Genomic DNA, 17,205 nt, shown 5'->3' on the forward strand with positions numbered 1-17,205 from the left:
ATGGGCGGACATCCTAGACGGGATGGATAGCCGGGATTAATTGGATGGGAGACCAGCTCAAGGATGCCACAAGGAACATTGTGAAGATCATCCTGTTTCACTCAGAAGAGGGGCAGAAGATGCCATTGTGACAGTGGGTATGTTGCTGTCCCGTCCTGGTTGGACCCAGGAACAATACCTGGCCGGGAGGACAGTATAATGGAAGGACAAGGGGAGACAATCCGGCAGGACCACAGGCTCCCCTTACACAATAGGAGGCAGCCTTCATGGGCGCTTGTACCTGCACAGATATCCACAAGACACACTGGATATTGTAGTGCTCAAGAACAGCCTTGTCGGGTTCAGTGAGGACCGTAAGGGACTGCTTCAGGGATTCCTCATCCCTGCTTTATAGGCCTTCTATTTGACCTGGAAATACTTCTGTCGGGCTATGCTCTTGCACCGGAAGTACTCCCGGGTCCAGGATAAAAGAAGTCACTCGACTTCATCCAGGTGAGTCAGAATCGGGTGGAAGTGGACAGAGATTGCCTTGAAGGAATAGAGAAGAAGAAAAGAAAAAGAAAAAGTGAGGAGAATTGTGTTTATTGCAGTTTTGGAACATATGTGGAAGGTAGGTGTAAAATCAAACTGGTTTTATTTAAATGGGAATTGTGTCTGTGAGGTTGTGTCTGGGGTTGGGCGCTCTCTGGTGCTCTCCAGTGTCCACAGGCGATTAATGCATTCATCAGACATATCTGTAAACACTGTGGGAAACAAAGTACAGGGTGGTGCAGATCTAATTATGCAGATCCAGATCCTCTGGATGACTTTGATTTATGTGGGGACGATTCCAGTTTGGTGCAAAGACGATTCTTCATGTCGTAAGTTTGCACACTTCTCGATGGTCCTGGATTTTTCGGGTGATTTTTTTTTTTTTTTATGTAATAAACTTAATAAGTTATAGTGTAGTGACAATTGCATAATTAGCTCTGGACCACCCTATATATTTAAGGAGAAAAATAATTTCATGTGCTTAGTTTAAAAATAAATCTTAAGTTAGAAGAAAAACTGAGCTTATTACAGTACTTAGTTTTGTAAAAGTGATCATAAATATTCAAATTCACATTCAAGTGCTCCCAAAAAAGATTACAAACAAAATGTTAAGTTCTTAAATACAAAAGAAGCAAAACAAGTAATAATTCAAATCATTGTTATTATGAGTATAGGGAAAATGCCATATTTTAGCTCATTAAATATGTAAAATGTAGTTCAGAATATATTAATAGAGATTAATAGCATAGTCTGCACTAAAGATAATGAACATGTTAAAGAAAATGCTAAGGTTTTTATATTATATATTTTAATTAGACTTTATATACTTCAGAGTGCAATAAAGTTGAGGCTTATGCAACTGAGGCTTATTAACTCATTAATAAAGTAGAACTGCCCATAGAAGAGCTGGACAGTTCATTGAGGTGCTTTGAAATTCAAGATACTATCAATTTTCGAAGTAGGAAAGTCTCAGGTCGAAACAGTGATATATCTGAATTTTATAAAAAGTTTTTGGTTAAATCAGCTCCGTTAAAGCTGGCTGCCGTATGTCTGGGGGTAAACTAGGGAAAACAAAATTTTACCAAAAACTCTGAGATAGGCATGTATTGCAGTTGACTTAAAATGACCCTCTTAAGTATAAATTTTACAGATCAATCTCATTGCTTAATAGAAATGTAAACTCTGTTCTTTTGGCTCGAAGTTTCACTAGGAAAATGCTCTGCTCCATAATATCACTAGATATTAACAGGTTTGTTAAAGGTACACATCTATTCTCTAAGAATCTAGCAATCTGGTGTGGCCTACAGTGGGTGCTCCTGCCACCCAAACTCGACACAGACAGATGCAGGACAGAAGCTCAGCACACACGTTTTATTTATTTTTTCTTTTTCCACATTGGAAACGCCTTCCCCCGTTTCCCACCTGTACAGCACAGTTATGCACAGTTCACACCACTGTATAAAACACTTTCTATTCTTCATCTTTTTTCTTTCTCTTCCTCTCTCTCGCCTCCATTCCTCCTCCAGCAAGCTTTGTCCACCTCCTTCCAACTCTGACTCCTGGAGTAGTGGCGGCTGACTCCTTTTATAGGGCACCCAGAAGTGCTCCAGGTGCTTGAGGACCTTCTTCTGGCTGCACTTCCAGGTGTGGAAGAAGAATAAGAAATACTTTAAGGCAGAGATGTTTTTTTCCCCTTCTGCTCTAGTGCGTGGTAATCATATATTTATGTATATATTTAGGTATTTAAATATTTTAAGAACTTTTTATTGACAATGTGTATTCATCATTTGACCTTCAGTAGACATCCAGGAGTACACTTTATTTATGTATAAGCTAAAACTTTGAAATTGACTGACTTTCTAATCTTTTTTTCAATATGTATGATTGAAAATATTTAAAATAGTGATGAGAAATATGTTTGTAGTATTTTCAGACATTTCATAAATTCCAAGTTTGCACATTATAGGTAACAGTGGAAACGGATCTTATAGTTAGTTATTAGTACAAGCAAGAAATGGAATTGAATTTTTCATATGATACACTCTTCATCAATTTGAGTGCAGCATGGAGTGATCTTAAAACTGTAAATTGTATATATCTTTCAAGATTACAATTATCTAAAATCTAGCAGGGACATAATTCTAATTGTCAAAAATGTCAACAAGCACCAGTCTGACTAGGTCATGTATTCTGGGACTGCCCCACACTCTGTTTTGGAGGAAAATATTTGCTCATTTGTCAGATGAATTTTGGTTTTTAATCACTCCTAATTCCCTAATGATGTTACTTAAAATAATACCAGATGGGATGTGTTTATGACACAAGAAATTGGTTGTTATCTCCTATAAAGTATGGTCTGGGCACCAACCTTTCTTGTGAAATTGGAAGAATCATAATTCATCTTGCTTAAGTCAAAGGAAAAATGATCTGTCATATTATTTTTTATAAAAGTAGGAAATACAGAATTTTAAATATGAGAAAAATTATTTCATATAATAGTCCTGGGCATCAGCATTTTTTTTTTTGGATAAATGCAGAAATGCATCTTCTTCTTTGAATAAAATTGGAGGCGTTCCTTTGCATTTTATACATGTAGTTGTAAGACTTTTATTTTTGGATGCACTGTATAGTCTACAGCATTCTTTGCTGTAGATATAACTATCAAATGCCTTAAAGGCTGAAAGATGTCAAGTGCAGTGTTGTGTGAAAAAGACCTTGAATACAGTGATATCTGCATGTACACCCCATCCTGTTCCAGGTTGCTTTTTTACCTAGGTAGTGCCCAGCAGCAGACAGAAATGTATTTAGGTATTTCGTGATTGAAGGCATTGTTTATAGCTGGATGTTTTTTTTATTATCACCATATAGTAATGCAAACAAAAGACACAGTCCAAATGAAATTTTAAGAGCAGATACATGCAGACATCGTCAAATTTGCAAGTATGATTCATTTTTACAGCCTGGTTTTAAATCACAAAGTGTGCACAAAACCATGAAACATGACAAATAAACCCTCCTTTCTTGAATCATTTAAATTTATGTACTGCACAATCTATATGTATTGTCTCTCTAAAATGATGAGAAAGTCTGAATTTTTTGTGGGATTTTATGACAAGTGACTTTATGAAGAAAAAAACAACACGTTAATATAATTTATATACTACAGATGACTTATCTAAGGAGAACACTTTAAATGCAGTCTTGTAATTTTACTTGTGTTGAACCTACAGCAAATTTTTGAGCTCTAGTTTACTGATTTTTAGGAATTCAGTTTAGTCTTTTGCAAAAGAAGGAATTTGGGTATTTTTAAAGCTAATTAAAATGAGCACAATAATCTATCTCACAATGAATCAATGATGCTGAACTTTATATTAAATTCTAGAAATACACCAGTGAGATTAATCTGTGAAGGCTGTGTTCTCATTGTGCACTGCTGTCTGCTCTAACATCAATGTGATTTTGAGTTATCTATCCTAATATTCCATCTTACTTCTAAAATGGAAATGCATATATCAAAATATATTGTTCTTAATCTCTGTGATTACCTTGTTGAAATTAAAATGTCATCATGAGTCATGTATAAAACACTATATGACTCCATATAGATCAGAAAATTTGTGACAATAGTCATACACATGAGGACACTATTGCAAGGCTCCAGATAACAGAAATGTCTTTTAAATTTTCATCTTACCATCTTGTCACCTGTAAAATAATAATAGATTGTGATGGTCCAGATTAGCTCCATGTTCCCTTGTCACTTCCTGGAGCCTCTTGGAACCAAAACAGTCAATAGTCGTGTACCAAGATGAGCTAGGCAAATGAGGACACATACTTAAAAAGCAAGGGGTAGGTGAAAAAGTGTATAGTGCTTTTATTAACATCAGTCATAAAACCAATCCATATTCAAAAAGTGCAGTGCATCTCATTAATTGTCAGTAAATAAATAAAGAATCCACAAAAAAATTGTGTCCATGTGGAGGTTAAAATATTCAAATAATAAATGTTTCCATTCCATTAAAACAAAGTTAAAATCACAGGAAGGAATCTGTTCTTTTAAAAATGCACAAGCTTCAGTGTATTCTTCTAAAACTGATGTCTATTCTGCTTACCCCTCACGAGATACCGTAGACAGAGGATAAGCCTTTCTGACAGGCATAGCCAACCTCCTTCATAGGCTCGGCTCCCTGCTGTCCTGTGGGCTCCCAGCAGGGCACTGCACTGAGCCTTGCACCTTCAAGCTCTTGCTGCCAGCACTCTGCCTTATTCGAGAGCGAATATCCGGCCACTCCAACTACCCCAAAAATTGCACATTGGCCCTCTTCCAGCTCCCTTTTAAGCATCAGCCCTACTCTTCTTTTTAGGGCTTTCAACCCAGCTGCCTGCCCCCATCCTCTCACATGCTGGGGTGTCCCGATCCTGCTTGCTTTTCTTTCTATCCTTTTTCCTTCCTTCTTATTTGGTTTTTCCTACTGTGCTGGCTTCTTTTTACTTTCCGGTCAGGTGCAGATGAGACGCCCACTCCGAGGTGTGAATGTGGCCCCTGATTAGTCCACCTGGATTTGCACATGAGTGCATGATCAGCCAAGCACCGTAATCAACACCGGAGGAGTGCCTTCATGCGCCCACCTGTGCCCATCCTACACCTGCACATTCTCAGGATTTGATTATTTATTTAAAAACATGCACTATGCCACAAACCACTTATCACATAAATACATAAGGTCCTTATTGTCATGTTCTAGGATTCTCTAAACTACCTGTTATCCATTGGCACTATAACTTGCTGTCTTTTTAACCTGGTGTACTCCAAATATCATGCAGTGTGGGTTTTGGCACAAGGTATATGATAGAAATAAAGTAAGGGAATACAGTATGTGCAGGAGATTGAAGTGACAAGCAAACCTTCATGGTGTGAATGTTTTTACTTAATTGGCTTTATATTTGGCTTGAATCAAACAATAGTCACTTGACAGCACATACAGAAAATACCTGTCATGAATGTGTTGACAACATTAATTGATTATTAATATTAAAATAGTTTTAATATTCAAAATTATGTTTATATTGGAAGCTATATGGATTGGCACTTTATGAAAAAACAAGAAACGCTTCCTAACTAAATGGATTGACAGAATATGGGGAAAAGCAAAGTTGTCGCTTAACTTAAATGACTTATTTTTTATTTAGCCCTATAGATGAGAGATTTTAACAGTTTTCCCACAGGTACTATTGTAATGACTTTGTTAACTGAACAAGGTAATGGGTAATATACAGTAAATTGTATTTTTCATATTACCAGGGATATTACCAACAATAAGGGATTAAAAAGAAAATGAAAAATTTGTAGCACATTGTTTCCTTGTAAAATAACTAATTTTATTTTCCTTTTGGAGGTGTAAAATACTACCAAGGCATTTATACTTTTGAATTCATTTTAATTATGTTTCTTAAAACATAACATGTTCTTTTTGTTGTTTCCTTAAATATTGTTGGTCACAGGATATAAATATATATATAATATATACTATATGCTAATAAAAGGCAAAGCCCTCGCTGACTGACTGAATGACTGACTCATCACTAATTCTCCAACTTCCTGTGTAGGTAGAAGGCTGAAATTTGGCAGGCTCATTCCTTACAGCTTACTTACAAAAGTTAGGCAGGTTTCATTTCGAAATTCTACACGTAACAGTCATAGCTGGAACCTACTTACGTACATATATATGGCCATAGCCTGCAGCTCAGTCTCTGTGTAAGATGGAGTTGTGTCCCGCATCATCATGCCTCCCACGTAATTGGGTGCCTGCCCATATAAGGCCGTCCGTCCGCAGCAATCCAATAGACACGCTGCCACTAAATATTCGCGGGTGAAGGACTGTGCTTCTGCAAACGAAGATGAGATGGTCAGGGATAGACTGGTGTTTGGAACAAACTCAGCGAAAGTGCGAGAGAAACTTTTAAGTGCCAGGTCTTAGCTAACATTAAATAAAGCCATGGACATCACAAGACCGCACGAGATAGCACAAGCACAGCTGAGAACCTTAGATGCATGTACTCCAGAGCAGCTCACGTGAACTGACTGTGAACGCAGTACGCAGAGAACAAGCAAAAGCTCCAAAGAGCGCTGAACAAAAGACGCATTACACAATTAAGAAGGCAGCAAAAGAATATGAAGCAAGTGACGTATACAAGCATATTCATAAGTGCAGCAACTGGGGAAACAAAGCACACTGTGGAAAAAGTCAATGTCCAGCTAAAGGAAGACAGTGTAAAAAATGTGGTAAATTGAACCAATTTGCTATAGTTTGCAGGACTGGGAAAGGTAAATCCGTGCATGCAGTGTGTGATGTCTCAGATAAAGAGGAAGACGAGCTGTTTATTGATGCAGTAAGAGAGGAACAACCCTATGAAGCTGAACAAGCCTTTGAGGACATATCAATAGGAAAGCACGGTGTAAAGCTTAAGTTTAAATTAAGTTCATAGACACGCTGCTGCTGGCGTTTGTCATGAGGCGAATACGATATTCGCAAGATACAAGTTTAATGAAAAGACGCACGGTATAAACGAGATTTTTGATCACTTTGTAATGGAGTTAAAGTTGCTGTAACAGAGTTAAAATTGCTGGTGAAGGACTGTGCTTATGCAAACGAATATGAAAGCAAGGTCTAAAGCTTAACTTTAAGTTCATAGACATGCTGCCGCTGGCGTTTGTCATGCTGAGAGACTGTGTTTGTGGAGGGATGAAGAGTTAAGGCGGGTGGGGGAGTCACGTCATCATCTCTCCTCCCATTCATGTCATTTCATTCACTTCATTTCGCTCCGAGCTGAGTTCTGCAGCTGACGCGGTCTTGCCGTTCTTTTTCCTTAGTGTTTAGTCCTCTCTCTTTTACTGATTTATATAAAGGAGAGTTGAGATCCGAGAGACTGTGTTTGTGGAGGGATTGAGAGTTAAGGCGGGTGGGGGAGTCACGTCATCATCTCCCCTCCCATTCACCTCATTTCATTCACTTCATTTCGCTCCGAGCTGAGCTCCGCAGCTAACGCGGTCTTGCGGAAACAACTTTGCGACGCTGCCGCCGAATACTCACAGAAAAATCCACAAGTTAATAGACATGCTGTCACTAGAGTTTCTCCACACTCTGAATCCTCCAGCACTCCTGAGCATAATCTAATTTTGAAGGTTGGGACACCAATAATGTTACTGAAAAACTTACAGCCACTGAAACTTTGTAACTGCACGAGACTTAAGCTCACATGTCTGCAAAAGAACCTAATTGAGGCAACTATTTTTACTGGCAGTTGCTCAGGGGAGAGAGTTTTTATTCCTCGCATCCCCGTTACACCCTCTCATCTCCCATTTCAATTCAAATGCCTCCAATTTCCAGTAAGGCTCTGCTTCGCGATGACAATAAGTCTCAGGGAAAGACCCTACAAAAGGTTGCCATTAATTTGAGGCAAGATTCTTTTCACATGGCCAACTATACGTTGCATGCTCAAGAGTAAGCTGGTACAGCTTGGTCATATTACAACTGGAGTGCTGAACTGACAACGTGGTATATATATATGTGTGTATATATATGTATATATGTGTGTATATATATGTGTATATATGTATGTATATATATACACACTAGCAAAATACCTGTGCTTCGCAGCGGCAAAGTACTGCTTTAAAATTTTTATTAAGAAGAAAAGGGAAAATATACCAATAATTATTTGTTAAGGATCTCTTTGTATACCACATTGTCAGTTCGGCCCTCCGGTTGTAATATGACCAAGCTGTGCCCTGAGCTTACTCTTGAGCATGCAATGTACAGTTGGCCATGTGAAAAGTAATCGTGTCTCAAATCTCACAGCTTGGATTGCTGCTGTCATAATCGGTTTCAGTTTCATGGTTTGTTTCTATTACGACAAGCACACAACTGGTTTCATCGATTACTTCACATCCAGTTTTTGAGAGTTTAAACATTCATAAACATCAAAATGTCCACTACTGAAATCGTCACCTGTGAATCTAAGATGTTTAAGAGGCATTGGCGGTTGTCCAAAGGTGTAAAATATTTGGCCATTTCGGTACACTTGAAAGCGACAATCGAATAATTCAGCGGCAGCCATCAACTCACATGCAGAATCATAGGTGAAGGGCTTAAGTATTTCATTCTTATAGTGCTCCTGTGTAGTATAATTATCTCCTGTACCGTCATCAGTCCGAGCCTTGAACCTGTCCCAGTTATTCAATACATAAGACACAATGTTCCTCCGGATATCAAGAGTGAGCTTGATATGGACGTGCAATATGTAACAAAGAGAATGGAAAGGTAGGTGCCAACTCCGGGCATGGAAACCACTCGGTAAGTGACAGTTCTTTGATCGATGGTGATCACCTCGATAGACATGTTAATGGGGGTACGGTTGGAACGATAAAGGAAATGGGTACTTGAACAATGTAAAGTAAGTCTAAAATACCTACACAATAACTATAATTGTAATAAACGAACAATAAGACAGTGGAGAAGCCGTGTATTAAATAAAAAGGCTGTAGTTATCAGCAGGGAGACGTGAATCCCGTGGCGTAACAAGGAAGGGAATGTAGAGACCGGAGCGACGGATGGCCTTATATAGGCAGGCAGCCAACAACGTGGGAGGCGTTGGGATGGGGGACCGAACACCGCCTCACACGGTGACCGAGCTGCAGGCTATGGACATATATGTGTACGTAAGTAGGATTTAGTTAGCGTTGGGAACCCGCGTACCAAATTTCTTGAAGGTGGGCCCATAAGTAACAAAGACTGTTGGAAAGTTCAATATGGCAGCCGACAGTGGCGTCATACCACCGAAATAAATACGTACATTGGTTTCGGTTAGCGCAGAGAAGCCACCTACCAAATTTCGTGAAGATGGGGCCATAAATAAGAAAGTTCAACATGGCGGATGTTGTCGACCGCTATGACCATTATGCATAGAATTTCAAAATGAAACCTGCTTAACTTTTGTAAGTAAGATGTAAGGAATGAGCCTGCCAAATTTCAGCCTTCTACCTACACGGGAAGTTGGAGAATTAGTGATGTTGGAAAGTTCAATATGGCGGCCGACAGTGGCGTCATACCACCGAAATAAGTATGTACATCGGTTTCGGTTAGCGCAGGGAAGCCGCCTACCAAATTTCGTGAAGATGGGGCCATAAATAAGAAAGTTCAACATGGCGGACGTTGTCGACCGTTATGACCGTTACATGTAGAATTTTGAAAATGAAACCTGCTTAACTTTTGTAAGTAAGCTATAAGGAATAAGCCTGCCAAATTTCAGCCTTCTACCTACACGGGAAGTTGGAGAATTAATGATGAGTGAGTGAGTGAGTCAGTCAGTCAGTGAGGGCTTTGCCTTTTATTAGTATAGATAATATACTGTACATATATATTATATTATATATATTACATTATTTATATATATATATATATATATATATATCTATACTAATAAAAGGCAAAGCCCTCACTCACTCACTCACTGACTCACTGACTCATCACTAATTCTCCAACTTCCCGTGTGGGTGGAAGGCTGAAATTTGGCAGGTTCATTCCTTACAGCTTCCTTACAAAAGTTGGGCAGGTTTTATATCGAAATTCTACGCGTAATGGTCATAACTGGAAGCAGTTTTCTCCATTTACTGTAATGGAGATGAGCTTCAACGCCGTGGGGCGGAGTTTCGTGTGACATCATCACGCCTCCCACGTAATCACGCAGTACATAGAAAACCAGGAAGACCTCAAAAAAGCGCTCAAGAAAACATGCATTATATAATTGAGACGGCAGCTAAACAATAAGAAGCGGCGAGTGACATATACAACTATATTCATGAGTTCTGCTACTTCGGAAACAAAGCACGATGTAAACCTACACTTTAAATTAAGTTCATAGACAGGCTGCGCTGGCGTTTGTAATTTAGTGCCTGTCCATATAAGGCCGTCCGCCAGCGGCAATCCAATAGCAAACTGCCACGGGTAAATATTCACGGGTGAAGGACTGTGCTTATGGAGAGGAAGATGAGATGGTCAGGGTGGTGTTTGACACAAACTCAGCGAAACTGCGAGAGAAAGTTTTAAGTGCCAGGACTAAGGTAACATTAAATAAAGCTATGGACATAGCACGAGATGGCACCAGCACAGCTGGGAACCTTCGATGCAAGTACACCGAGTGGCTCACGTGAACTGACGCAGTGCACAGATAAAAAGCAACAGTTCCAAAGAGCTGAACAAAACCGAATTACACAATTGAAAAGGCAGCAAAAAATATGAAGCGTCTGATAAGCATATTCATAAATGCAGCTACTGTGGAAATAAAGCACACGGTGGAAAAAGTCAATGTCCCGCTAAAGGAAGACAGTGTAAAAACCCGTGCATGCAGTGTGTCAGGTCTCAGATAAAGAAGAAGACGAGCTGTTTATTGATGCAGTAAGAAACGAATCGATGAATGAAACCTGTCATCTTTACAACGATTGACAAACACGGAATGTAACTTGAACACAACACATCCTACAAATACGAACCTGATTGAAAGAAATAATGATAATCAAATCCTTGATGACAGCAACACTCACAAAACAAATACTGTATATTGACAGTCATGTTACGTTATTTTTAAAATGTTCCCTTTTCTTTTTCTACCTTTTTTAACACACTACTTCTCCGCTGCGATATGTGGGTATATATATATATATGTATATATATATATATATATATCCCGCTCTACATATTCGAATAATGGATACTTTATTCGCCATCAATGATTGTTTTGGTAAAGCCATACTCAGTGTATTCATTAGATGAACGGTAAAAAGTAAGAGCGAGGGAGGATGACTTATTGAGGCATGCAGGCTGTAGTGCGCGTCAACTCTATCTGAATTGCGCGATCACATTTGAAAAATATATCTTTTCAAGTTCTATTTAGTCCATATGTGTCAAACTCAAGGGCCGCGGGCCACATCCGAGATCATTTTATATACTGTATTATTGTTATTAAAGCCCGGGTATATGAAGCGCTGGTAACACAATAAACTACAGATCCCATAATGCAGCGCTTCAGCTGCCTTGCCGAACACTTACCGCTTACTAGAGTTATTGCGCACTGAGTTTGCACGGTGCTTTGGTGACTTTGAAGAACAAAAAAAGTCCGTCTACATGCGGCTCGAACCTTGTGCATGTTTGGTAGCACATATCTGTGTGAGAAGCTCTTCTCAGTGATAAAGACTAACAAAACAGCACACAGGAGTCGCCTCAGTGATGAGCACCTGCAATCCATCCTGAGAATCTCCACAACACAGAACCTCACACCAAACAGAAACGAACTTGTGGCCAAAAAAAGATGCCAGGCGTCCAGCTCTAAAATGACATATGAGCAAAGACAACTGAATGATTTGATTTGTTATTGCACGTAAGAGCGGGAGTCAACCGTTTTAACAAACAGCGTATTGCACTGATACAAATAGCTGTGTGTGTATATATGTAGATATGTATGTATATGTATATATATGTTTATATATGTGTGTGTGTATGTATGTGTATATATATATGTATTTGTGTGTATATATGTGTGTGTATGTATGTATGTGTGTATATATATATATATATATATATATATATATATATATATATATATATATATATATATATATATATATATATATATATATATATATATATATATATATATATATATATATATATATATATATATATATATATATATATATATATATATATATATATATATATATATATATATATATATATATATATATATATATATATATATATATATATGTCATATATATATATATATATATATATATATATCATATATATATATATATATATATATATATATATATATATATATATATATGTCATATATATATATGTCATATATATATATATATATATATGTCATATATATATATATATATGACAACAACACTCATCACTCACAACAGTGACAAAACAATTACATTGACAATCAGGTTATGTTATTTTCAAAATGTTTCCTTTTCTTTTCATTGCTTCTTTAACACACTACTTCTCCGCTGCTAAGCTCGGGTATTTTGCTAGTAATATATATATATATATATAATATATCATATATCATTTCCACTATTGAAGAGCAAACCCCACTAAATTTGATTTGCCTCAAGCACAGCAAAATCACAGAAATATTCGCCGAATGTTTGCCAAATATCTGATGTCTCAAATAAGAAAATACAAAGATGGAACAAATATCAATAAGCCACAAGCTATAAATAAGTAAATAAAATATAGATCATTGTGCCCACAGAGCTAAAATTTTGGGGCACAACATTGGCCAAGTAACAAAGCAGCAGCATGGGACTGGCATGTGTTGTTAGGGTGCTCCTGTAAATACTTAATGGGGATGGATTAGGTCTTGTGCTTGAAAAGATTGTGGCATATGGATAACTTTTTTGTTGTGATCATTGTGCCATCGTGTGACTTCACTTGCTTTATCGACTGTGGTATTATCACCCTTGAAGACATTACTCCTACAGGACGTTAAAATTGGTGTTAAACATAATGAAGATATTTGCTCATAGTTAATATGTAATGGGTATTGTGGAAGAATGCCAGTATGCCCAGGCAATGCTAGGGCAATAGACTCTGTGGGAACCAAGCACTTTTAAGATTGCAATGTGATCTGTAGGCAGTTCCAATGTTGAAGTCAGTGATTTGTAGAAACCATTATGAAGGATGACCATATTACATTTCTTAGTATGCTTTTAACATAGTCAGTTGTAATGAATAGCCTATGCACTGCAGCTTGATAGTGGTAGACTGCCCTGTAGCCTTTCTTAGTTAACCGCTTGTACATGCAAATATTGACATCTATGGCCAAGTGATGGTTGTGCACTCTCTAATTTGATTTACTTATGGTTTCTAAGCATGACCAATCAATGGATTGCCCTGTCCCTTTTTGAAATATTGTAGTATTTTTATTTAAATACTTGAATACCTCAGCTAATTACCTGTTCTCATTGATCTTCTACCAACTGAGAGACTGGAATGTTGCCCACCTCAGAATAAGCCTTCAATTTTGTTGGAAGGATGGCTTGGTCAAAGGGGTAAAGCTCATTGCCGATAGTGATGTTTGAAAACTGAGTGTTGCATTATATCACTGATCATTATGTACTTTGAATGTAGTTTACATTATTTTGCAAAAGAATACTCAAACAAGATAGATATAATAATACTGCCCTCCATTAACATCTTATGAAATTAATTTATCTTTTGAATTCTAGTAATATTTAGAAAACATGTTCAGTTGGTGAAAATAATTGTATTTATTTATTAATTAGAAACTCTGTTGTTTAGCTCCTAGTTAGTTTCAAAATTTACTTCTTTATTATAAACATAGAATAAATCCATTCAACTACAAACCATGATTCTGAGTTTTTGTCTGTTCAGCCTTTTATCTGAAAGCAACACACAGACTGCACAGTTAAAAAGTATATGCTTCCAACCATAGTTGTAGCTTACTGTCAGTTTCCTTCATTTTGCTTCCATGATGACGCCCCCCCCTAGACACTATCAAGCTGATCTTCTATCAAAGTCGCCAGTGTTTTGGTTTCTAGTCCGGACAGCATTTTTTTTTTTTTCATAACATACAGCATTCTTGGCCGGTAATTACCTCATTAACATGTAACATCTCCTGTGTGGAAACACACACATTCAATATATTTTGTGTACTTTCATTGTTCTAGATAGTTTTGTCTCTTTGACTACTGTAAGTGTCCTTCATTGTTTTACTTTGCATACTAAAATATGTTTGCATGTTCAGTAGAAGTTTATTTTATATTTTAATCTCATAATTTTGTTACATTCCATGGAATAGAGTTTGCTCTGAAATTAATTCTGTAGAATAAAAATTCATCTTGTTTGTAACAGAAGCTTTCAGTTTTTGGGACCGGATGTTAGGCGTAAAATTACACTTTTTAATTAACCAACTTTTCAGTACATTTTCAGAATATTCTCACACTTTCATAGTCTAATTTAGGGTTACAGGAAGTAGGAGCCTATAATGTCAGTGGTAAGCAAACCCCATCTTGTGTGCACATACACTCAGGGTCAATTTAAATGTTGCCAGTTACCCTAACATGCTTGTTTTTGAGATGTGGAACCATGCCAGAATACCCAGAGAAACAATTTTCAGACATGAGAAGAATGTGTAGACTCTACATAGAAAACAACTAGTTTCAGGTGTTAGCAATAGTTAGCAGGACTAATTACTTTTCCATTTGCTGCTCTTAATTAAGAAAAGTAAGTGCATATTGTTTTTTTATTTTTTGTTCAGTATTATCAATGTGTTAACTTGAGTTTACTTTTAGAGTCACCAGTTAAAACTCTAATAATAACTCCAAAGGAACTAATACACAGTACTAGCAGAAGAACATGCACTTATTAATGAGAAACAAAAACCGCAAGTTTGGAACAGCATTCTAATCCTTTGTGTTTCAAAAACCAAATCCGATCTAGTTTGCAACCCTTATTTCTATTTTCAGTATAATTATATACACATTTCTCACATGCTAAATAATTATATTTGATTTATTATAAATTACATTTGATTAAGCAGGTTTGAGAATGTTTTAAGTCCATCTATAAAAAAATCACAGATTTTTTTAAAGCAATCAAACAGCTAGTATAAGATTGAAGGAATATCTTCACAAATTACACGATACTTTAAATGTAACTTCAAAAATGATATGATAAATTATTTTAATCTGTTATAAATGCATTTTAATGAATAGCCCTTTTCGGTAGCAGTCCATTTAAATGTCTTTAATTTGTAAAAACAGAGATTAATATCTAAAGCTCCCCTAATAAGCATTGACAGGCATGGAGGCAGATCGCTACATGCACAATTTTGATCACTTACACAGTATTCATAATATAACATCTGTATTTTTGGCATTTTGCTATTTTCTGTTTTGGTACCAATTAAAAGCTTATGCAATATGAACAAGATATAGTTTCTTGTAATAAATGACCAATACATTATCCTAGACAGCAAAAATGTTAAGCCTTTAAGCGCTACCAAACTAGTAAAATTCATTTGTGAAAAGAAAGTACCCCATCTGACCATGTTTGGTACAGGATATATTTGACAAAACAAGTGCCTTATAAAACTGTCATAATTGTCAGTGTTTTTTAATGTCGCATCATATATGCCAACACAATATTTTTACTGGCATAATTTCATTGTTTACTGGTTATAGCCTAAACACACACATACACACACTACTCTGATTCATTATATAGTGATTTTGGCTTTTAAACAATGAGAAAAGTAAATGTGATTCAATATAATGACAAATGTAGCAGACTCTCAGTCTGGCACAAAATTTTAGATAAAGCTTTAATTTTATTTCCATATTATTAATGATTACATGTATTTATCTGAATTTTAGTTATAATAACATTACATTCATACTCAACGCAAAAACATTTCTTTTACTGGCAAGAAAGCTATAAATATAAAAATGAATTGGGAGACATGGGGCTTAATGAAACTTACTTAGTTAAACACAATCAGATGTTATCAAAATACCTAAGCTGTTAGTTGTGTTTTTGGTGTCCTTTTAAATAGAGAAAATGTTTAGATTTCTCTGAATATTATTTGGTTAAAGTTGTTCATAAGATATTCCACGGATTGTAATATTGATACTTTTTCACCATGATATGCATATTCAAATATAAATTGATTAAATCTCTTTCAGTGGCATACAGAACTAACAGCAAAACTCCAAGGAAAAAAAATGTTGCTGAGTATAACCTTATTCTTGGGCTTTACTGAGAGGTGTTCCTCTAAAGAGAACTTTCAGTGATGTTATTTTGGTAGTGTTCATTACTAAATAGAGTTAGAAAATTACAGGGATACTATGTTGTTGTATATGCAAGTATCTTCTTTGTTACATCTTATGTATTAATAATTTTAGCTCTCTTACTAGGTTCATAAAACATGTACAGTATGTTGCAAGTAAGCAATAAAATTGTGAGCTCTTTCATGTCTGTTATTCTGAAACAGTATGTGAGTGATTGGAAAAACATCTATGCCATTCATTCTTTTACTTGTCATTTTAATGGGTTTGTATCATTTCTTGTTTTCTACAGACAGAGGCATATGAGAGCCAAATTTCTGAGCTGAAGCAGCAGTTAGAAGACAAAAACAAGCTTATTGCCAAATTAGTACAACAGAGTCCAGTCATAAAAGGTAAATGAATACATTGATGCCTTAGTTTATGTATTTGTTATCTAATTATGCATTGTAAGCCTTATTTCCATTATTATCCATATTGGTAATTCATATATAGAAATTAAAAATAATTTGCTAAGCAGAAATGTGTTTATATGAATAGGAAAATTGGATGTTTCATTTTGTAATACTGTAAAACCTTTTGCCCATCCAAATAAAATATTCTCTAAAAATAGTACAAGATCTTGGACTAAAAGCACATTATTTTACAAAATACCACTGATTCTTCGTTAATAAAAAAAACAAAGTATTGTGTGATTGTTACTTAAATATAATTTTGAAATGCTTATTTCAAATGTGGTTTAAAAATACTATATACTGAACATATACTCATCCTAATCACATAGAGCCTTA

General features: G+C 36.2%; 1 protein-coding gene across 3 annotated transcripts in view; it reads left to right on the forward strand.

Moving 5' to 3' along the window:
* Nucleotides 1-17,205, forward strand: part of tank (TRAF family member-associated NFKB activator) — a 73,649-nt gene that overhangs the window by 39,782 nt on the left and 16,662 nt on the right. For 2 of the 3 annotated variants that reach the window (XM_039757490.1, XM_039757489.1), the window contains exon 3: nt 16,710-16,809. In XM_039757490.1, the coding sequence (XP_039613424.1) occupies nt 16,710-16,809 (100 nt within the window). Of the gene's footprint in view, nt 1-2,204; nt 2,236-16,709; nt 16,810-17,205 lie in introns of those variants that run through there. The other variant, XM_039757491.1, reaches the window with a different exon arrangement.

This window comes from Polypterus senegalus, chromosome 6 (assembly GCF_016835505.1).
Source record: "Polypterus senegalus isolate Bchr_013 chromosome 6, ASM1683550v1, whole genome shotgun sequence".
NCBI lineage: Eukaryota > Metazoa > Chordata > Cladistia > Polypteriformes > Polypteridae > Polypterus > Polypterus senegalus.